The sequence below is a fragment of the Lonchura striata genome, chromosome 2 (genome assembly GCF_050655825.1).
Source record: "Lonchura striata isolate lonStrDom1 chromosome 2, ASM5065582v1, whole genome shotgun sequence".
Taxonomy (NCBI): domain Eukaryota; kingdom Metazoa; phylum Chordata; class Aves; order Passeriformes; family Estrildidae; genus Lonchura; species Lonchura striata.
Window position 1 is genome coordinate 117095682 of NC_140704.1, and position 23026 is coordinate 117118707.

The 23026-nt window shown below is 36.0% G+C and overlaps 1 protein-coding gene across 9 annotated transcripts in view; it reads right to left on the bottom strand.

Moving 5' to 3' along the window:
- The window catches only part of ST18 (ST18 C2H2C-type zinc finger transcription factor), a 169320-nt gene that overhangs the window by 80560 nt on the left and 65734 nt on the right, over nt 1–23026 (bottom strand). For 3 of the 9 annotated variants that reach the window (XM_021555710.4, XM_021555708.4, XM_021555704.4), the window contains exon 1: nt 19843–20163. The exons of 3 other annotated variants lie outside the window; for them this stretch is intronic. Coding sequence is in view for 1 of the 6 variants with exons in the window: in XM_021555703.4 (XP_021411378.2) it covers nt 14879–15052 (174 nt within the window). In the remaining 5 variants the exon portion in view is untranslated. Of the gene's footprint in view, nt 1–14878; nt 18194–19842; nt 20165–23026 lie in introns of those variants that run through there. 3 more of the 9 variants (XM_031504030.3, XM_021555703.4, XM_021555706.4) reach the window with 3 other exon arrangements.

Sequence of the window (23026 nt, forward strand, 5' to 3'; positions counted from 1 at the left end):
TCGAAAAACTGTTTCTTCAGGAGAAAAAAATGGGGGAAAACATGAAAACAGACATAGTGGAGAGTTGAAAAGTAATTTTGTGTTTGTTGATGGGCAATTATAGATTTCAGCTAGAAAAAGTTAATGTCCTAGTCTAGGGAGAGTTTTCCTTTTTAAGAGTTGATCAGGCATGAAACACTGAATAATAAACTTTTGCATGCTTGTTTATTCCTTTTCCTCGTCTTAAACTAATTTATAGCTTCAAAAGAACTAAAAGTTATTCTCTGCTCACCGACAGTAACTATGGCAACTATGTTTCATTAAAGTAGCCACTTAACTTCAAGGCTTGTGTTACAATGATATGCATTATTTTGAGTAAATCCACTCCATAACAACCTTATGATTTCAGAGTAATTTTAAAAGAAAGTTCAAAGAGTATGCGTTGTTGATGCTGGAGCACAGGGTTTGTTTTCTTCAGAAACATGTTTACTCTTTTCCAGCCAGGGTGACTTTCCCTGCGTGGAGTCACCTCTGCTGGGAGGTGCTGTGCTGGGGGAACGCTGCTGCCTTCAGCAAGAGATGGGCTCACTCTGCTCAGGGAAGGGCTGCCCAGTAGTTGCAGGACTGAGGCCAGCAGGAGATGCCTGAGCACACAGATCAGCACAACCAAGATCAGCAAGATCGTGTGGGTTTAATTACTCCATTACCGCCCTCTTTGGTGGTATCATCAGAATCCTGGTTCTGATGTTTCCTACATGCCTGCTGTTTAGCTGCCACTGTTACAGTATTTCTATTGTATCTGATTTTTCCACTTAGTTAGGTATTGATGGGTTTCAAGGGCAGTTTTATGGGGTGCTGTTATGGTTGCACTGAATCTCTGTAGAAGTTCTGAAGCTGGTTAGGTTCACTAAAAGTGAAGGTCATTTCTCAAATACTCCCAGGCTTCATCTATGTTCCTCTATTCCTTCCTTGTGATTTCTGACTGTTTCCAGCCATATTTTTTTAGGATTATTTTCATAGTTAGGACATTGCAATTCTGGATAAAACCATTGTGACATAGCTGACTGGAAATTTTCTGACATAGAGTCAAAAGGAACAATAAACCTAAAAATACAGTCTACTTTTACTAAAAGAAATATAAAACTACCACTCTGGTACCCTGTGCATTCATCTTGCCCTTCCTGAATGAGTTCTCTTCATTAAGCATGACAGGCATGTCCCAGGAAAGGGAAAGTCACACAAAGGGAAGAAGTGTGCCTTCCCTCAACATTCAAATCACATATGTTCATTAACTTCAAGAGTGCCATGTGAAGTACAGTCTGCCATCATTTAAAAGACTTGTAATGACCCTAACTGCTAAAGATAATGGGGGCTTTCTTACACTACTGCACTGCCCTGAAGATCCTAGGAACATGCTGAAGAGCACAGGAAAAATCCTCCAAGAATAAAAACACAACCTTGAAAATCAAAGCAGTAAAGGACAGCCAAAAAGTTGACTAATACTTGTCAAATACAAAAATGTGCATGTCAAATGTTCCTTGGGACAGACTTCTTATGCAAAAAGTTTTTCTTATTATATGTTTGCATCAGGTAAATGGAGCAAGGAAAAGCATGTTCAGTTTATTCAAACATAATAAGAGGTCTGCATCACCAAGAATGGTAGTTTAAACTCTCTTTTCAGAGCCTTTTATGACCTAAATTGAGACAAAGATTATTTCCTAAAATGACACCTGTCTTCTGTCGTAGGCATAAATAGAAGGCACTATGATTGGGCAAATAACTGGAAAAAAAGGATTCTGGAATTCTCTTCCTGCCTCTGCCACTGTTCTGTGCTCCTCAGCAAGTCTTTTCACCTTTCAGTTAAATGAGGATAGCAACATAGAGTGCTGTAAAGTGCTTTTGTGCATTTCTAAACACACTTTAATGTAGGAAATATTATTTTCATCATCATGGATTCATCAGTTCAGTAGCCTGCTCATTTAACTTCCCTGAAACTCAACTTGAAATGTTTCCACTTTCACTGCAGGCATTTTTACAAAAAAAAAAAAAAAAACAAAAACAAACAAAAAAAAAAAAAAACAACAACAAAAAAACCAAAATATAAAAGGACAATACTAAGAAGGATGGGTACTAAAAACACATGGTGAATAGCAAAATAACTTAAAACACATTTCCTCTCTTCTCTCCTAATATCTTAGGCAATCTGGATATAACTGTAATCTTTACACATCAGACTCTTATCTTAAAAATCTGTTTATTTTCCTGTTTAAAGAAACATTCTTTGAGAAAATATCTTTAACTATTTTGCTTTGAATATTTTTGCTCTCATTGCTGAAAATGTAAGTAAGGTGTGTGTGTATATTTATTTATTTATTTATCTATTAGTGTATATGAATATATATGTGTGAGTGTAAATATATATATTTATGTGTATATAAATTTATTTATATGATTGCAGTAACATTAAATTCAAATATCACACACAATAAGCACTGTGTTTAATTTAAAAGAATTTGAAAGAGGAAAGTTTCTTTCAATGTGAACCTCTTAGATGTGTGGTACTGCTAAACAATACTCAGTTAAGAATAATGCTACAGGAACATATCTTTGTAGTACTATTTTATATTGGAACAATAATAATAATTCTATTGTGTCAAACTGTACTACAGGAAGATGAAAAAATCATGCCATGGAGACATGTCTTACAAACTTTGTCACTTAAAGGTCAATTGTTCTTCAGATTCCCTAGTGTAAGCCTGGCTGCATTGAAAAGAACCAGGACACTCTGGGGGACCTCTGTAGCACAAGATGTCTGCATGTGAAAGCACTCACATGCACTCGGTGTTAACCACACAGGTATACAAATACACACTCCTGGTCAGAAGGTCCGACAAAGTGAGATGGTCAGAACTATTTTGCATGTGACAGCTGTAAACAATAAACAGCAGTTTAGAAATTTCAAGAGCACAGTAAATGAAATTTTGTTATTTTAGGTAATAATTATTTCATTCTTCATAAGTAGGCCTTAATCAGGTGTCTGCATATCTGTGTAATAGTCTGGTTTGTTGTTTGGGCTCTGATTAAATCATGGGCTCTGTCTTGAGTTGGTACCTCAAATGCCAAAGTGTTTTTAGGAAAAGGGATGGGCTGAGGGGTGACTTTCTGCGCCCAGGGCATAATCCTTTTTTTCTCTTTTCATTTTCATATGCTGTGCTTACCCATTCAGGAGACAGATTTTTTACTTTCTTTTGAAGAGGTTTTGCATCAGAACTGTGTCCTGATACAAGAACTTGTAGCTGTGACTTTTAAATAATCAGCCTCACTAAAGACTCCATTATGGCAACCAACAACCTTAAATCATTTTGACAGTGCATTCTCTGCACTGCCCCTGTATTTGGAGTCCTCAAAACACTGAAAGCTGGGATAGTATTCATAGTTAAGAAAAGTCCAGAAGCAGCCAAACAGGTGGGCACTTCTTTCAGAAAAGGCCTTTTTACATAGAAGACCTTTTGTACACTGGTTCTATCCTAGGCCCCTTTCAGGGGCTACACCTGAGAGAGAAAGTGAATTATCAATGACATTTTTTTAAAGAATCAGTGGTTTAACACTAATTTCTAATCAGATCCTACAGAAAGGAACAGCTCGCATGGCAGCTGTACTTTTCCCAGGGTTAATTACCTTTCACTGCTCTCTACTAATGAGTCAGCTGTTCCTGTCATCACACAACTACACTGTGTTCATCTGTAGCTCTAGCTGTGGACAAACACAGTAGCTAGAGCCCTGTTTACATATTGGCGAGGTTTGTTGTGCAAAGAATTTGCAAAGCAATTTAAAAAAAGAAAAATACTTAAAACTCCTTCCAATCCCATGTTTTTTTTCATGGAAACAACATTACATTTTTGGGCAAACAAAAATGGTTACTAAATGCATCAACAGGAGTAGGAATCTAAGGATAAAAAAGCTATTGAAAGGTTTTTTGTTTTTTTTTCAATATTGCATAATAGTTTGTATCAGGAAGATTAGATCCCTGTAGCCATCTAGCTTGTCTTACCTGATTGTTGAGTGAGGATGTAGCATACAGATCTAGGAGCTAGAAAACTTCTTTATACAATTTTGTTTTAAGTAGTATAAGCAATAATAGCACAAAAATTAATGCAGTTAGGGAAAGAGTTTGTATTACTTTATATGGCAAATTTTAATGATTTAAGACTTTCTGTAAACTGTTCATGTTTTTATGCAATTCCAACAGGTAATTCAATAGCAAGTAAATAGAACACATCATTTTCTATCTAGGTTGAAGAGGATGTATTTTTTGTACCCATATAAGATCAAGAGTAATACTCACTATTGGCTATTTCAGCTTTCTTGTGGAAAGTACAAAGACAATGGCTAACGTCAGGCATAGTGACAGCTTTTCCAAAATTCAAGTCCTGTTTGTGTCAACATTCAGAAAATGTTTTTCATATAACTGAGGGCAGGACTCTAAACCGGCGCTGTCTTTATAAAACAATTTTATGCTGAAAATACCTGTGTGGAGGTTACCCCGATCTGAGGAGATTTCCTCAGTGTAAGATCTGCAGATGTTAGCAGAGAAAGCAAATTTTCACCAGACAGCAAAGGGACAACATACGCACACATGTCATGTGAGTGCATGTCATGTGAGAATGAGCTCAGCTACTTGCAGTTGCACCTGCAACAGGCCTGTTCATGAAGTTATTATCTGAGGCTGAATTCCTTTCTAGGTGTCACATGAGATAATGGAAATGGACAAATTTGTGGCAGGAACACAGACATCTTAACATGATAATGGAAGAAGAAATTTAAACTTCCAACTCCAGGTAAACCTTGCAGGACTGACATCTCAAATTATGATAAATTTCCTTTTGGGAACACCAAAGCAAAGCACCATGGCATTCCAAGGGATCACCTCAATGGTCATCTAGGAAATGAGCAGTACACTTTTGTTAGAGCATCACTGTAACAAACCACTTCTTTCTGTCAGGCATCCTAGGTGGTGCAAGCTGTACTGACAGCTCAAGCACTCAGAGAAAATGTAAGCTGTGTGGCTATGCTGTTTTAAAAGGCAGATATTTATTTATTGCACCATTAGAAGCAATTGTCCTGCTTGATTTTGGATTAAGTGAAAGTGAATTTCCTGAAGGTACATTAATTGGGTTTAATGATTCACAGAAATCCCTGATCACTCAGGTCAGGCCAGGGAAAACTGTATGTAATGCTCATTTTGTCTCAGTTTCTTCCCCTGATCAGATTATTCCTTCTTCCAACACACTGTATCTCACTAACTGTTCATGAAAAAAAAAAATAATTCCCACCATGATTATTCCCCATATAATCAGTCTTCTCATGGCTTTTCTTAGGTTTTCTGAGTTCTCAAGAACTTTATTCCTCCTTCATCCACAGGCAGAAAATAGGGAAAAATCCTTTCTACTTGGTGAATAGGAAAACATCACCTTTGGAATGAGTTTCACCTTTCCTGAGATCTGGTCTGCTTAGCTTGAATTCTGTTAGTACCCAGGCTAAATATCTCTCTACTAGAAGCAGGCTTCATGCTGTGCACTGAAGGACCTGGGATGCTAGAAGGCAGCTTCTCTAAAGAGTCTGTTGAGCTGATGATATTCCTATCGTGGGGATATCTGTAGGAAATTCAGGAAGAAGGAAAAAAAAATGGTGCCAAAAACCATGGTGTCTTCCCTACTCTTTCCTCTTATAAACTTGACTTCTTTACTCCTAAATTATCATGGAAATTTAAAGGACAGGGATCATCATGCAACTAACAAATAGATACCAAGCCCCAAATAAATAGGGAAGTAAGCCTTTTGACCTGGAGGGTGTCTGTAATGCTGAACTTGCTGTTTGTAGGCTGGCAATCATTGATTGAAAGCAGCTTGCACTCCCTCAATATCACAGTACTATTTCCCATGATCATAATATAGTAGCATGTAAATCACATTAATAACAATAAAAATAACTGGTATTGCTAATGTTGTTGCTATAAATAACACTGGGCCCAAAGCATTCAGGGCTAAAGCTGTTTATTCTCTCACGCTATTCAGAATGACTTAGGGATATGTAAGAAGACACTTTTTAATGATAGAGACCACACTGTTGATTTTGGGGAAGAAAAGTCTGAGACAATTATGTTTAAGCTTTTCAGGAGAAATGTTATAACATTATAAAGGTTTAAGTTTCTTGAACTGGTGCCAATTTATATCATAATAAACTTTGCATGCCCACAATCTTGTACATGACTTTGATTGACTTTGAGTCTGTGGAGGTGCTACTGGAGGTGCAGAGTCACTCACCCTTTGTAAAACTCATCATTTCAAAATAAGATCAAGCTGAGCATTATCTTACAGTAGAATTTACTCCTGTGTCTATCCTACCCTCAGGGAAAGAGTCTGAAAAGACAAAATAGCATCAGAGATCCAGCTATTGCTCCCTGCTTCCAAGGCCCACCTGTGCCTTCCATGGCATGGATTAAGGAAGTGCACAGCCAAATACTGTCCCACCCGGACCATCCACTACATAAGGGTTAGCACAGATCTGTGGAGTTGCATGCAACTTTGAACCCTGAAAGGAATCTTGAACTGCCCACTTGCAGAACTTAAGAACCTTCCCTTGGTCTGAAGGAACTTTGAGAAGTTGTCCCTAGAAATTTAAAAGATTATTTGCTTAAAAATCCAACACCTATGTGCTAAAATCTTGGGATGATAAGTAATCCTGTAAAAATCTAAACTTGTGTCATCAAATCTCTTGAAAAATGAAAGAAAATAGTTGAAATCTATGCACAGTATGCATAGCATCTGAAATTTTAACCTGAAAGCTTGTGTATAGTTTTTGTGAAAGCATAGGAAGTATTGAATCACTCTAATCACCCACTGAAATGGTGCAAAACCATAATCAAATCAATCTTTCTATTACTTTGAATCTTGAGAAACAGGGTCTTGGAAGCCTGAGGAGACAGAGAAACCACCGCTAAAAGTATGTCCGGATGCTAAGTGGTGACTAACAGGAAAAATAAAATGCCTGGAAATGCTTCCATCAGCAGTGTTTAAAAGATCCAACAGATTCAAGGTATTTTTGAATTAATGGATATTGTTAAATCTTACAATTTGTTTATCTTTATTTTTTTAAGAAATAGTTTTGAGAAAATAAACTTTTTTAAAGGAAATATAGTGGCTTCTAAGAAGAAAAAAAAGAACTGACACCTTCCCTTTTGTAAAAATTACATATCAGGAGCAAAATTTAGTCCTCTGAGCTGCACAGCAGCATTCACTTCTGTTATTCTGCTCTCCATTACTAGCTAAGCAGACAAAGATTTTCATCAATGCTATGTGAGGAGAGGAGCAAGAGGAGACTTTTGATCCACGATGTTTCATTTTATCCATATCACTGTCTTGTATGAATATGTGAGAAATGTTTCTGTTTAGAGCCAATTTAAGAAGAAATCAAGTCCAATTTGTAGGCTGGATGGGAAAGACAGGATTCATCTTCATAACTTTACATGCCTGAAATGCAAGCATGTATTTCTGAGGCAGTAACTGCTGGATTCCCATGGTCTCTGGGTAGCCTGGAGGAGACCTGCAGGCATCTCTGGGGCTGTGCTGGTGTGTGATGCATCTTAGTCATTTCATACCCTTCAGGGTGAGATGAATTGCACACAAGAAATGTCTCTTTTCACTGACTCTAGAGGGAATCTGGATAACTGGCTCAGGTCTAGCCACTTCCACTGTGCACACTGAAATTTCACCAAATGGTGACTCCCAACCAAGGAACCTATGGTGATCACTGAAAAGCATCTTAAAGCTTAAATAGCACGTATGCCATGTGAGCTGTGTTGTGAAGTAGGGAAGGCAAGAGAAATAGAGTAGGAAATCATCCTCCAGGAATGAAGGCAGTGCCAGTCCTTGTAGGAAAGAACTGGCAAACAACACGAGGCTGATGAACAAATAAAAGAGAGTGCTCGTAGATGGTGTAGCTTACAGAAAAGGAGAGTTAGCCATAGCTTTGACGTGAGCAGTGGTGTCAGAGGCACAGGAGAACCCAGTGCCAAGAGGAAAAGGAAAAGGCCAGCATGATATGGTAAATATTTCTTATCTAGATATAGCAGAAAGAAGACAATCAAACTCTAAGCAGAACAGAGAGAAATTGAGCTCTAAGAGTTGTTACGAACTGAAACACCATCCTTTTAGTATTTGCATTGGACAATATTTTAGGAAGGAATTAAAGTAAGTAAATTCATCATACAAATTAATGTCTAATAAATGGAACTGGTCTGATATGAATAAAAGATGTTAATAGAACTTCTCTGTGTTTCTTTTACTATGAACTGCTGCACACCAGAGAACTCTGATGTTACCACTGACAGTGTTTAATTCTTTTGTATTGCTTTGTTTTAATCATACATGATTCCACCTGCCCAGTTTTTTTTGGTGTCTTCTGTTCTGAGCCAAGTTTTCAACCATGTAAGTAAATAAATTAAAACCCAAATTCCTTCTCGTGACTTTTTCTGGCCTTTGGGAGTTAATAAGAACCCGATTTTCAAAAATTAAAATGTCATTTTGCCTGCATTGCTCACCACAAGCATGCCCTTTTTTTTTAGCAAGTAAGGTGTTTAGGCAAGGAATTATTAACATGATTCTTTGCTTGATTTGTGAGTGTCAAACAGATCTGAGTCATATGAGTTCAGTGAACTGCAGTGTAAAAAACAAAATGAAGAAAAATTTTGCAGCACTATTATTATTATTATTATTATTATTATTATTATTATTTCTACTACTATTACTATTATTTCATGTATTTACCCCAAAGGAAAAACCCTTGTTGGTGAAATTCATCATATCTAAACAAAAGTCTGGCAGCTTAAGTATATGAACGGGGGAAGGGAGACTTATTTCCTGAGTTTCAACAGATGTCATACTTAATTGGTTGTGAAATAAACCAGAGCTACTCTCGGCCTGTTTCCCTAGTTTCAGCTGTGAAGACACTTTTAAACATGTGCATTTCCCTCCTGCTTCTCATAATGAGGGTGTGGGGTGAGAATCAGACCTCCAAAAGGAGTAAAGCAGCGTGCATGTTACATACAGGCCTTCAGATACACTAATTAAACAGAACTGAGAGTTGCATCTTTTGTCCCTGTGAGATACACATCAATACAGAATAAGCCAAGACAACTCTGTTGAGGGGTTAATGCCTTTGCCTTCTGCTAATATCAGGAAGTCATTGGACTATCCCATTCTGCAGATAGTTTTTTCCATTTTCCTGTATTTTCTCTCAAAAACACTGTCCTAAATCACAGCATTGTCAATATACTACAAGTAGTTGAAGTGGGATCATTCTTTTTCTTTTCGACAGAGAGAGCACCTTAGAGGTTGGGTTTTTTTTTCCCATTATGGTTGTTTTCTGCTAGAAGCAGCAGAGTAACACCACATTTACCACAATGACATCAGCAAAGATTTTTTAGAAAATAAAGAACTGTCAAGCATAAAATAGTTTGGCTACACATGGTGATGGACACAAAAAAACTTCTCACAGACCAAAAGCCCAACATTTGCATAACCACCAGTCAGTGGTATACTATTATAAATAAAGTCATTTGTTTCTAAAGGGCTATGGCAAAGAATGTTAGCCATTCATGTTATGCCTTATTGGAGGTAGCCCTCTAAATCAAAATGCTCTTTTGAGCTTCACAGGAAAAAGCTAAATGTATGATAGGTGCCTCTCTATGAAACTCAGTAAACAAATAAAAAAAAAATTGGAATAGTGTTTGTTAAAACATTTCAAATGGAAATGCAATGAGAATTGCATAAAGAAGAAAAATTAAGGCCAAGGTTAAATACGTTTTATTCACCTGTGGCAACCAAACTGAACAATATTTGTTCTTTTAGTTTAAACTTGGAACCCAGATCCCAGAGGTGCTAGGGGAGAGCTTTAATCCTTAGAAAAAAATTCAAATTCCCAAAGTGTGTGATGAAAAACAGTGTAATCCTTCCTGAAGTGAGAAACAAAATAGAAAATACTTTTTTTCCCCCTATTAAAACAAGAGCAGTCAACATGATCTTTATTCTTTTAATGTTTTACAGGTCTGACTTTCGGCAGATGACCTCTCTTGTTTGTCCCTACATGTTTTCCAAAATATAAAAGTGAAATAGAGTCCCAAGGGCACTGTACTTGAAAGGTTATGAGAGTTAGAGAATTTTAACCATGCCTGCCAAATCAGCAGATGGCTTGTGATTATAATTATATGCATCAATAAAACGAATAATCTTTACAAAATTTGAATTTCTACTAAAGTAAGGGATTTAGTAAGCAGATGCAACAGAATGCATTTTCTTTAACCCTTTTTGTAGACAGTACTGTTTATCACAAAAATAATGGCAAGGTTCTCCATAGATTAGCTTGGACATACACTTGAGCAATAAATATATGTTTCTTTTGACCAACTGTCAATGCTATTTAGTGTGATTTATGTGTTCAGTTGCACTCTGCTCAGTAAATGTTGAATGCTTATATATAGGATGATTCCCATCAGACACATACTTCAAAATGGTCTTTAATTTTATAAAATGTTAGAGAAGCAATGAAAATGTCATGTACACTCATTCTCTCCATTTTTGTTGCAGCGCTTGTTGTTTCTGTTTAGGATTTGGTGACTTTCCATACCTCTTACAGAGTCTGAGTTAACCACATTGTTAGTGAAGAAAATACTTTTTCTTCAAATGTGGGATATTTAAGAAAGGTGTTTTATGGGTGTGTGTGGTTTGTTTGGTTTTTTTCCTTTTCAATTAAAAAAATATTTTTTTCAGAGAGAAGAAAACATATTAATAGGATAAAAAATTACTACTGTGGTTTTCTATGACCGCTGATCTTACTTTCAAACTTACTTTTGTAACAAGAACATGTGTGTTAGATTGTGTCAAACCTTAAGGAGGAGAAAATCACACCATAGAAAACATTAAACAAAACAAAACAAAAAAACCTTAAGCCAAATTTATTTCTGGATTGCCCCATAAAAATTCTATTTGAAGACATGATATGCACATTCTTTAATTCTTCTAATAGAGTAAAGAAGAAAAAATATGAGAACAATAAGTACATTTTCAAAAAAGTCCATATTTGGTACACTGTAGCTGTCTACATACAATATTTAAACATTTATTCTATTCAAACATTTAAATGAGAACTTTTATTTCAGGAAATTATATATAATTGTCTTTTTACCTCCCCATGTTTCTCTGATGAGAAGAGTGCAAAACAATATTTTTATGCTCATTAAAAAGTGGATTTTTACTTCAGATATGACAGGGCCATTACTCTGTACCATGTAAATCCTTCTTAACATAAGGATTATTGACCTGATAGTCCATAACAGCGCCTTTGGAGCCATTTCTACTTTGCTGTGCCAATCCAGATGCTGCACATGTGCTTCAACTTGGGGGCAGGAGGGGAAGCAAAAGTGTCACAATTTCTCTTGAGATTTAGGGAACTGACCTAGTGACTCTACTGCTGGAAAAAGAAGACAACTTTTCAGAAGAAATTGGGATCTCCGCTCCTCATTTGAAATAATGTTTTGGAAAAGTTCTAAAGCAGTGTTTTAATTTAATACCCAACAGAGCAGAGTTCAAATACATGCCTTTAAATGAAAATCTAGCTCTTTTTCACCAAAGTTGCTTAGTGAAGGGAATAGTTCACATATGAAACCAAACATGAAATATGTGCTAGCAAATGTTATTTGAATCGCTTAAGTAAATAAATAAAACCCTCATCTTCAAAACACTTTCACACCGCTTTACTGTATTAAGGTGAGCCATCAGCCTCACCTCAGTGGAATCACTCACGTGTATGAATGTTTTTGTGTGTTCACCTACCCAAGAAGGCAAATCCTTTTTCATTCTAAAATAACTTTTGCTGTTAGTTTATCACCTTTTCTTGAATTGGAAATGTGTTATTTAGAAAGGCAAGAGTGGCTAGTATCATTAAATGTTTTCCATATACATAAAATAGAGCAATTCTTCTCCACTCCAGAGAAATTTTATGTAAATACTAAAAAACATTAGAAGGAAGAAAAGTTTTTTTATTATTAATTTAACAGTATCTGTAACCTTAAATACTTGAAGATAATTAAAATCCAGAAACATTGACTTTGCTTATGTAGTTTTAAATAATCCACAATTATGCGCACAATAACTATAAAGTGACCCGATCCCGGGTATTTATGTACGCTTCCAAAATCAATCAGTTCAGTAAAAGACTTTGGTCTAGATTCTCTATATATTTGTGGATATAGTAGAATATAAAGCTTTTTTTACATGCTATTTTCTGTTTTTTATTTTGGAATAGTGTAAAATTTGGAATAAAATTCCAAATTTATTTTGGAATTTTGGAGCAACAGCATCAGGCCTTTATGAGTATTGTCAGTGACTATGGAGATACTTACTTGTCAATAATATCATATATTTTGGGATTACTGGCTTTAAAAACTATAAACATGCAAAAAACCTGAATTAGAATTATTCAAATCAACTACATAGTACCATAAAGTTTTTCAGTTCCACATGCACAGCTCATACTCTTGTGCCCTGGAACTGTGCGCTAAGATAAAGTTGGAGGCCTCATACTGGACTGTAAAGTTCAAAAAGTCAAATGAAAAGTGGTTTCTAAAAATCTGGAGTGTTTTATAGTTTATCAAGGAGATCAGATGAATGACATTAATAATCAGAAATCAAGTTTTCTTTGTCTTTTCTCTTAGATGTAAAGAAATGACAAAGATGAGTTAAAAAAATGAAGCTGTGAAAAACTAGTGAAACTTACTGAGGCTCAACCTGTCAGATTACAGAATGCAATTGTCTGATTACATCAGTATGATTTCTGTAATGCTGCTGCATGTGCATTACCCCTATGAAACCATCCTTTGCTTTTAACAGTATAAATAGCTGAACTTATTAATGAGGTGAAAGCTGAAATATCAAATACCCTTTACTCTTGTTGGTGTAGGTACGTAAAAAGGATACATGACTGTGTCACAGGGATATGCTAATTTTTAAAAGCTGTGGGGATGGACTCAAACGTCAAATATCTTGGAATATTTTCTCTTAAAATACACTGAAAACTTAATACCAGTTAGCATATTTTAAAGCAAAATTGTTGCAAGACTGAAGCTTGCTAAATCTCTGTTATCTAGTTTTGAATTATAGGACTTAGCTTGTTTTCTGATGCCTGAATATTTCATATTTGCTGAGGTAACACAGGGAAAACATTGCTGAGATGTACACAACTTTTTAAAAGAAGGAAAATCAAATAAAATACACAAAATTTACTTCAGTTTGGTTACTTTCTCATTATATTTTCTAAACTGGAATTACTGGAAAACACAAAAAAGATATAACTGAAGATATACCTAATATATACTGAGTGTCAGGTAACTAGTTTATTCTGTAGGTGAATATAGTTTTTTGCATATGTGAACTTTTTTTATAAATATGAGCACATGTGTTTGCATATATGCATATCTCATACCCCTTTGCAAGGAATGCTCAAATGTATGTGTTAGAATGTCATATTTTATCTTAGTGTCTGTAAGCTGTGGTGATAATTCTATTGCCCATGCAGTAAAAAAGATGTTCCTGGGTAAGCAACATATCATAACAAACTGACTTCTGTGACCTGTGAAGAGTTTTAATTAAGTAAACAGGTTATCCTGGTATGTCTAAATACATGTATATTGACAAACTTTTTTTTCTAAATTAAATAAGTCTCCCAAAGCAAAGCAAAACCAATAAAAAAACCAAACCAAAACAAACCAAAACAAAACAAAACAAATAAAAACAGAACTAAACCCCGAAAACCCAAAAAAAGATTAATTGTAATGCAGACTGATGTGTAAACACCACTTTTTAAATTGTCCGTATTCATAAAGAATTCTTAAAACATATGGTTTTCAGTGGTTTTGCAGGGAGAGGAGAAGAAGCATTACTTAATGCACACAGGCATCTTGCAATAAGATCATGTTGTTTTGAAGCTAACATCCCCTGAGTCTCCAAAGTGCAAAGCAGACAGAAACATTTCAGTAATGCAAACAAGACTTTCCGGCAACTTCCTGTTGCCATTTTTCAGCAAAATAAAGGGTCCTGAGGTAGTACACTGAAACACGAGTAGAAAAGATTTTATCATTGATTACACAGGCAGGAACCTGCTATTATAAGGTATCAGCTGAATATTTTGCTGCTGTGCGAAGAAAATAAGTAATGACTGTGCAACTGTTAAACAGTAATCTTCAGCTCTTTAATTTCAGCTCATGTAAAAGACAACACAGAGAAAGACATCATGTAAAAACCTTTTCTAATAATCCCAAAATTATAGTATCAACTTTATTTATATCTGCATACATGTAAAAACTGTACCAGGGATTTAGGGATGTAAGTAGCTATCTAGTGGATTGAAATTTGCATTCATATATATATAACACATTTTCAGCAGATTTTTACAGGGAAGTAAAAAGAAACTTTCTGTCTGTAAAGTTCATCAGATGTAATGTACATCTCAGGGAATGATTACTGTGTGGCAGTTCCTACAAGGAACATTTAATTCATTAGACTATAATTGAAATATCCAGTTCAAAATACATACTGTTTCACATTACTTTCAGAATTCCAGAAACTTTTGTAAGCTGGCAAATCAGACAGAAAGAAAAGGAAACAAACAAACAAGAAACAAATCCAACCTTGATTCCAGAGATATTTTTCTCCCCTTCATGAAGTGATGGGGGGGAAAAAAATCCCTTCGTTATGACCTACTTGTCTAGAAACGGACTTTCAACCCCATGGTTAGGCTAAGATTTGCTCTACTTTCTCCCTAGGGCATAATTGTCAGACTGACTTACCGTGTGCCTTTTAGCCTTTGTTCTGCCTCTCACGCTGACATCAGGGAAGCAGTGATGTAGAATAAAGCAGGGGTGGGCTAGGTTAGTCCACTGTTTGTGTCGTTGTGTGGTGTGCAGGGACACTCTGTGATACTCTAGTGAGCTGCTAAGCTTTTTTTGTAGGCTTTGTGTCATTTACTTAACGACCAATCTCATTAGCTGCCAGGGTACAATGGGCTGATGCATTTTCTATGTACATACTCTACACAGTGACCCTCAAGGTTGCCGAAGGTCTATTTAATCAGTCAAAATGCTGAATATATTTGCAGTAAATCACAAAAAAAAAATACGGGACCACAGAGGTATCTCATGAGTGTTTACTCTTTCCTGGGAGTTATTTGCAGGTAATAAACTGATAGGAGTTGTAGGCAAAAGCAAGGGCAATGAAGGGAAAAGGGCACTCACTGGGTTTGCATTGGTCACCTTTAATTTAGGGAACCTTGGGGGCCCGGCATATCGCTGTGTCTCTGCTTGTTAATTTCTCCATGCAGTTCATGCTTCAGTGTAATCATGTTATCACAATTAAACCCCTTTAAAAAAGAAGAGCAGCACTAACAAAAAACACAGCCTTTCGCACATTGGGGAGGGGATGTGTTTGTGTGTGTGTGTGATATTTATTTATTAACTTCCTTACTACAGGCAACCTCAGGGCTGGCATCTTTGCATTTCTAACCTCTCGTCAGTTACAAGGTAAAACCCTTTTAACTCTTATGAAAAATGAAATGCTGAAAAGCCCCATGAATCACGACAGCTGTCCATAAGTAACAGGGAGAGTTCTATTGTCCAACTTGTCCCTGGATAAAATGAATACTTTACAGCAGAGGCTGTTCAGCTTGGCTAAAGAGTATGGGGAGAAGGGGAGGAGGTCACTGGAGATTTCGCACACTAATTTAATCTGGGAAAAGGACAGGCACTGCATCTCACTTGAACAGACTGGCGGCAATCTGGGCTCCCACAGAACTATCTCCTTTTGCCTGTGCTCTATTTATTCCTTATCTCTGTTTACCAACCGCTAGGTCCCTTTCATTCACACCACGAGGCCGTTCTCCTACTATCAGTCAGCAGCTGACACTGTGGAAGAGCCTCAAAGGCAAAAAAAAAGGGATCAAAACTAAACCAAAGCTGTATAAACAAAGCAACAGTAGAAGTAAATGCATAAATCCTAATTCTTAACCCAACCCACAGGGTGCGAACAGAACCTTTATAGTAAATCCAACAAACCCACCACAGTGAGCTATGGGCTACAGAGGAAATGGGAAAAGCCAAATATCATTCATGAAATCACCATCTCAAGCAGAAACACTGAAAATAGGCATTGGAAGATATTTAGCTGTTTTCAGGATAACAGGTTCATCAGTTCTCTGTATTCCTCAGCAAGTAATGAGGCACAGGTTTACCTGTGTGCCTGGTATAAGATGAACAAGGGATTTTTCCACTTGACCATCTTACTGTTTAAAAGCCTCAGCTAACTTGGCACTCACTGCTTGAGATTTAGATTAAATTAGAGGCAACCACTTAAAAAAAAAATCTTTTTCTGGAGATTGTGGTAATTTGGAAAACTTTATAGCTAGAACTTGAATGTCAATTTATTATTTAAGCATTCATCCAATTAATTTTGCCTTTAAAACCCTGGATTTTTAAATATCATGCTTTCTCAGTTGTTAACTTATATTTTTCACTCATACCCTAATTTTGTAGCACTTAACATGAAACTCAAATGGGTGAAGACAAGAAAGAAAAGATTAAGCTTGTGGCTCTAATAGAAAACTTGTGACTCTAATAGGAAAGTAATGTAATAAACTCTGCATTTGATGTTCTGGGTTTGGATTATTATAGTAATTTAACTATGTGTAAGTCTATTTTCTAATTTCAGTGGTCCCTTATTTTGGATCCTTAAATTGACTTAATAAGAGACAAGCTGCAAATATTCATAGAGACACCAATATTGTTTCACTGAAACAACCTAACTTTTAAAACCTACACAATCTGTAACTCCCAAAGTAGGGATGATCCTTCTGGAAGAGGAGAGAGTTGAGAACTAGTCTCAACTTTTTAAATATAAAAATACTTGTTAACTGTTAACAGTCAATTTACTGTCAACTGACTGATCAAGAGAATTATAACAATTACAAAGAAAATGTTTCTCACTATCAAAGATGATCAACTGGACCTAATTTCAGTTTTGATTTTCACCTATGTACATTATGAGCAATGAACTCTTTACTATTTGGATCCTTTTTTCCAAATGAATTAATGAATTAAATTTATCCTTTCACCAGCTGCTAGGCAGCAGATGGAACCATTTCTGAAGCCTTGTTGAATTCAATCCATAAAACTCATTTCCTAGGATTAGCAGTCCAAAGTTTCTTTTAATGTTTATATACCGCTTGGGATTTTGAATTTCATGATGTTAAACTTTCAATTTAACTACTTTTTTTTTCATTTCATATCAAACAAATATGATCGTTTGGATTTCTATAGCTTTATAACCACACATTTCAGGTCACATAAGGACAAGAATTCATTTCAAAAGCAATCAAGTAATGCAAGATTTGGATCTGCGTGTTTTTTTCTTTTTCCTTTGTTTTGTTTACATTACAGTACTACCATAGAAACCATTTGTGTTGTACTCATAGATTAATTTAGACTGGTAAAGTTTATTGTCTGTAACTTTGACAAAAACCTTTACATAAAAATTTAATCTTACTAAGCAATATTTGAAAGTTAATGTGATCTGAGTGTGTATTTGCTATTCACAAAAAGATGACATGCTCCTGAGTTAAGTTTTTCATGCACATCGTTTTTATAGCTGACTTCGTTGTAAGGTGAGTGGGGTTTTTTTTTCTATTTCTGAGGGGGAAAATAAAAAGTAACAAATGGTGACAGTTTTGTGAACACTTCAGTAAAGATGTTTTTCGGCGCAGTAACAGGAAATACTAGTCAGCTGCAGTACCCTGGACAGCTCCTCTTCTTTCATTTTCAGTTTTCTCACCTCTGCTACCCACCTCTGTCACGAGAATCAGAGAGAAGGGGGCTTGAACTGCAATTTCGTTCACAAGATCCCTATTCATAGATCTCTGAAAAAATTAAGTTATAATTTAACCAAAGTTTCTATTAGAAACCTACAAGAGAAAAAGCAAAACAAAAAGGCACCCTCTCCCGCTTAGCTTTCAAAGGCATATTATATTAAAGGTCTTAAGAATAGAACATCATTGTGTCAAAGTCTTCCTGTTATCCAACAAAGTAAATAAAACTTACAAAAAAAAAAAAAAAGTGATCAGTTGTTGTATATAAGAGTGATTTCCGCTAATTTGGCACAAGAAATCTATATTAATCTAATAATGCAGTAAGCCAAGAAGGCCACATAATAATAATTACCATTGAGTAATTGAATATTTAGAAGGAGGAGGAAAAAAAGGAAGACTGGTAATCTTAGCCTGCAGGCATGAAAGTACTATAACACAAAGATGATATTTACAAGTAACAATAAAATACTCCAAACTGGGAAGAGGCAAAACCTATTTTTAGAAATGCCTGATTTCAAATCTGTATTATTAGTTAGCCACCTTAGAGAAGAAATATATTATTGTCTCAGTGAAAGCTTTAATCAGAAATGCTGTAATTTTCCTTAAGAATTACAAAACCACTGAACAGCCAAACCAAAGAAGACACATCTACGCAATTAACTTAACTAATTTAATTGACAAAAGAGTTAATGGTCATTTTGAATCCCACAAAGATCCTTAACTAACAAAGTTCACCCCATACAATTTTACAGATTAAGAGTAAAATCTGGGATTTGTGCTTTTATGATCTCTTAAATGAAAAATTCACAGCACCTTGCACAAGATTGTCTTGCTATTTACATATGAAGGAAGACAAACATCTGAACTAAGTGCTTTGTTAAAGACAAAAGAAAGTCAGAGGGAGAGAGGGCTGTTGCTGATCAGAGTGTTAAGCAGACTTTCTCTAGCATCAAATGCTATTTCATAAAAATTATCCTCCTGCAAAATGTTGTCCCAGAAGGTCCATTTCATTCTTCAACCTTGCCTGATATTACTGTCATTTAACTTTCTAAAGATTTTCCTGACACATACATTCATTCTGAAGTACAGTATTTGCTTTTTTAATCAGAAGCTCTCAATTCACTCTCCGAATCCCAAATAATTTAAAGGACAGAAATGCCATGCTTTGAAAGATCCTTTTCCCCTTTGAGTAAAGTTAATAAGCATATTGATCAATAATTTCCATTTCAAAAACATTGCACATGATTTTAAAGTGTTCTAAAACATCCTGAGAAAGCTTTCTGGTCTGTAACACAGAACTGCAAATGAACCTGCATCTACCGAACAGTTCCTACAAATACACTGGTCCACTCTCCCTCTTCCACCTCATTTTTTATCTCTCTTTTTTAAAAAGCCAGTATTTAAGTTCAATAACTTTTCAAAATGAGAGAAAAGGAGTCCTTGTGATCATTTCCTCAAATCAAAGAGCTAGAGCTGCAAATTTGCACATTGTAAAATGTATATGAACAAAGGCTTTACTGAGGCAGTATAAATGCAATTACACCATGACATTTTATTCAGAAAGCTGTCTCAAAGCAGTTACAAGTAGCTATTTTTTAATTGAGGCCCAAAATAGTATTTAAAATAATGACCAAGCATACGTTGTGGAAGACACAGTATTAATGTCATTAAAAAAAAAAAAAAAGAAAAGTTTGCAGAGAGCATTTTAAACACGGATCAAAACCCCTCAAACTTCTTAACACAAATCTCTCAAGATTTTAACATTGATAAATGGACATGATTTTTTGTCTTTTGCAAGCTTAGAGCACAAACAAACAAAAAAAAAGACAGAAAGTTACTAACAGTACAAGTTGCTTAAACATCAATGGGTTCATAGTGTGAAAAAGTTGTTAAACTTACTTTATTTTTGTTTCCAAAACTTATATGTTTCTCCTCCCTTGTGTGCTGAACTGTGCACTAAAGCTGTGTCTTTGAAAGGTAGTTCCCATGATATGACATCCAGCGCCTTTGACTGCCTAGAGATAAGCACCTGCGTTTGTGTCCCCTCTTTACGTCACACCTCCCTATTCAAACCTTCTCAATATGATTCACATTTGCACATCAACAGCCTCATGCGCATACACAGATTTTTTTCGGCTCTGGGCCCAAAACTTTCACTTTAATTTTCATCACATGATTGCTGTGGCATATGTCCTTCCAAACCTCCCATATATCAGTCATCATGCAAATGAGATGGAATATCACTCCTCTGCAGCAGATGGCCAGGGATGATAACAATGGCTCAACAGAGGAGATTCAATGTCCCTGACTTTATCGCCACGGCAACAACAACCTAAAATATATGTAATGGAAGTGGTGCTTATTAATTTTGCAAGCTCGAGTGTTCTGATTTTGTGAGTGAATGGGCTGAGTTAAAAAGGGGGCTGTGTCCTCCTGCCTCTAGAAGACTATCTATAAAAGCCAGGGACCTGGAAATTATTTTCAGTGACTAAGAAGGCAACAGCCTAGCAATTATTTGAGTAATTAGGTGTAATTCCTCCCTGTAGGCCTTGTACCCTCCTGTGCTTGTTTCACAGAAGCTCGTGAATTAGACAGGCACAGATACTGAAAAGAAAAGTGCCTCAAGATATAGCAGGAGAGCTTGCAGGAACTAAGCTTCAGTGATATGACACTTGGCCTCCACCAGGCTTGGTAAACACAAGCCCCAAGCCATAAGTAAATAGAGGCCCCACTCCACAAACACAGACCAATTAAAATTACAAAGGCAGCCACACTTCTGGGTGGGGCTGGGGGAAGCTTTATTCTGCTATGGTCTCACTGTGAGTTGCACACATAATGGTCTCTTAGTTGGGAGCACTGAGTACTGTATTCCATTGCTATCTGTCACTATCAAACCCAAGCACAAGGCTCTCTCCGGGCTGTGAATTTCTCCCTAGGGATTGCACATGCACCTTTAAGGAGATGTTTCAAAGTGAATTTTCTGTGTGATCTCTTCTGAATGTAAACCAGAAAGAAGAAGTAAATGCAGCAGTTTGCTCTTTATCTTCAATAGATTAATAGGCAGGAGTACCAAGCTCCATTTTATCCTTGAGTGAGTGAAATTTCCACAGAGTCTCTTCACTCTGTTCTTGCCACTACTTTCCCGTTCTTTAATACTTTGGGTATGGGAGTAACCATTTGATTCCCCAGAAATACAGTTCAGCTATATAGTATATATTTAACTAAGAAAATATACTTAAATAAACTATTTGTCTTTTGTTCTTTTCCCCTGGGAATACTTTAGGAAAATGGATAATCTTTTGTCTCCCTCTGCAGCAGAGGGTAGGATTTTTAAGAAAAACTGATGAAACATTCTGGGAAATGAGTGTCTCCATCATGTGCTAGAGATTTAGCACAGAATTGAATCAAGGAAGCTTGCTACCCCTTACATGAGATAAATCTTCAAAATAGGTAAGGTTATTGAAAGAAATTTTCACTGCTCTCCTAGTAGCCCACATACCCTGACCCCTAAATCTAACACCAGAGAAGAGACACTGAGTAGCACCTGAAGGAAAATTGAGATAACAGATGCTTTCTTGAAGTGACTGATAGAAAACTACAGAGGCAGTGCAGTAGATTCTTCTACTGTTGTGTAGAGCTCAACACCATCTCAGTAATGCTCATGTTCTCTGTTAGCATTTCCATTTTTTATGAAACCCATCTTCCAACTTAAAAAACCCCAAGATGGGCATATTTCTATTGTGCACCAATGCCATAAACTTCCAGAACATTTATTTATTTATATACTTTTTGATTGTTCATCACCCAGCACTCTCACCTTCAGACCTATTAATAGATTCTACTGGAGTAAAAATGTTATTAGCTCCCAAGACAATGATTCAAAACCAAACAATTTTAATGTAAACCTTATTGTTCATCTTTACCTCACACTTTGGTATGGAGTTTGCAATTATATTTTCCAAATATAATGTTGCAGTTGGGTTTTGTTTTACTTTTTCAGAAAAGCTCAGCTGAAATGAAAACTTAGACTTCTTTATGTTTTAATTTTTTGTGTCTGTGTGTGTGTCTGTGTATGTGTGCATGTGCAATTGGATTCTACAATTGTATATGTCCATGCTTTTTACTTCTGTACATTTCATTCTCAACCTTGCTAATTTGAAATAACTCATGAATGAGGCACTCATGGTGAGATGAAGAGATAGGTTTGGTCCAAGCCTATGCAAATCTCTGAAGCTCTGTAGTGTAGTGGTGCAGTAGTTGGACAGAAAGCCAATACAGAGAGTACTTCAGGAATGATGCTTTCCTGACAGCTTGTGTTATTTATGGGACTGGCCACTGTCTTCTGAACCAGATGGAGCTTTTTTCCTAGCCTTTTTTTTTTCCCCTTTTTTTGTGATCTGCTGTGTGTGGCCTTAATTGATCATAGAGATTGGCATTTAGGTCACTTTCTATTTTTTCCAGGATCAAGTGTAAGCACCTAATTTACCTTAAAGATACAGCTCACTTAGCAGAGATATTCAGATCCTCTAGAACAAGGGAGGAACATGCAGCTGGGAGGATGAGTAATATTTATACATACAGATTACTTTTCTCTGTATGATAACCATCTATATGGTTGCAGTGGTAGTGCCATCCATATTGAAAAATACTTCCTAAAAAGGATTTGAAAGGTATATGTTACATTCCACTGACACTTAAGTAAGAAAGAAAAAGTCTTTGTCATTAAATCAATCCTAATTAAAGTTCAGATTTAACACAATTTTGTATTTTGCATGGTTTGCAGTCCCATTGTAATAGTAATGGAAAACTGGCAGATTGGATTTTATTTAGCATCCATTTAAAAAAATGCACTTAGGATGTAAGTCCTTAAAAGTTAGCAAAACTTTAGGTTGCAACAGTGATGCTGTTTTAATTCTCTAAGGGACAGGAGGTTCTAAACTTGCAAGACTATCGAGGAAAGAGTAAAAAAGCTAAATTATCCCTCAAACTGCTACATAGGCAAAAGTGAAATATAATAGGAGAGAGTGATGACATGTTGCAGAAACACAAATGAAACAAATGTGCATTGCAATATGCAGTAGTT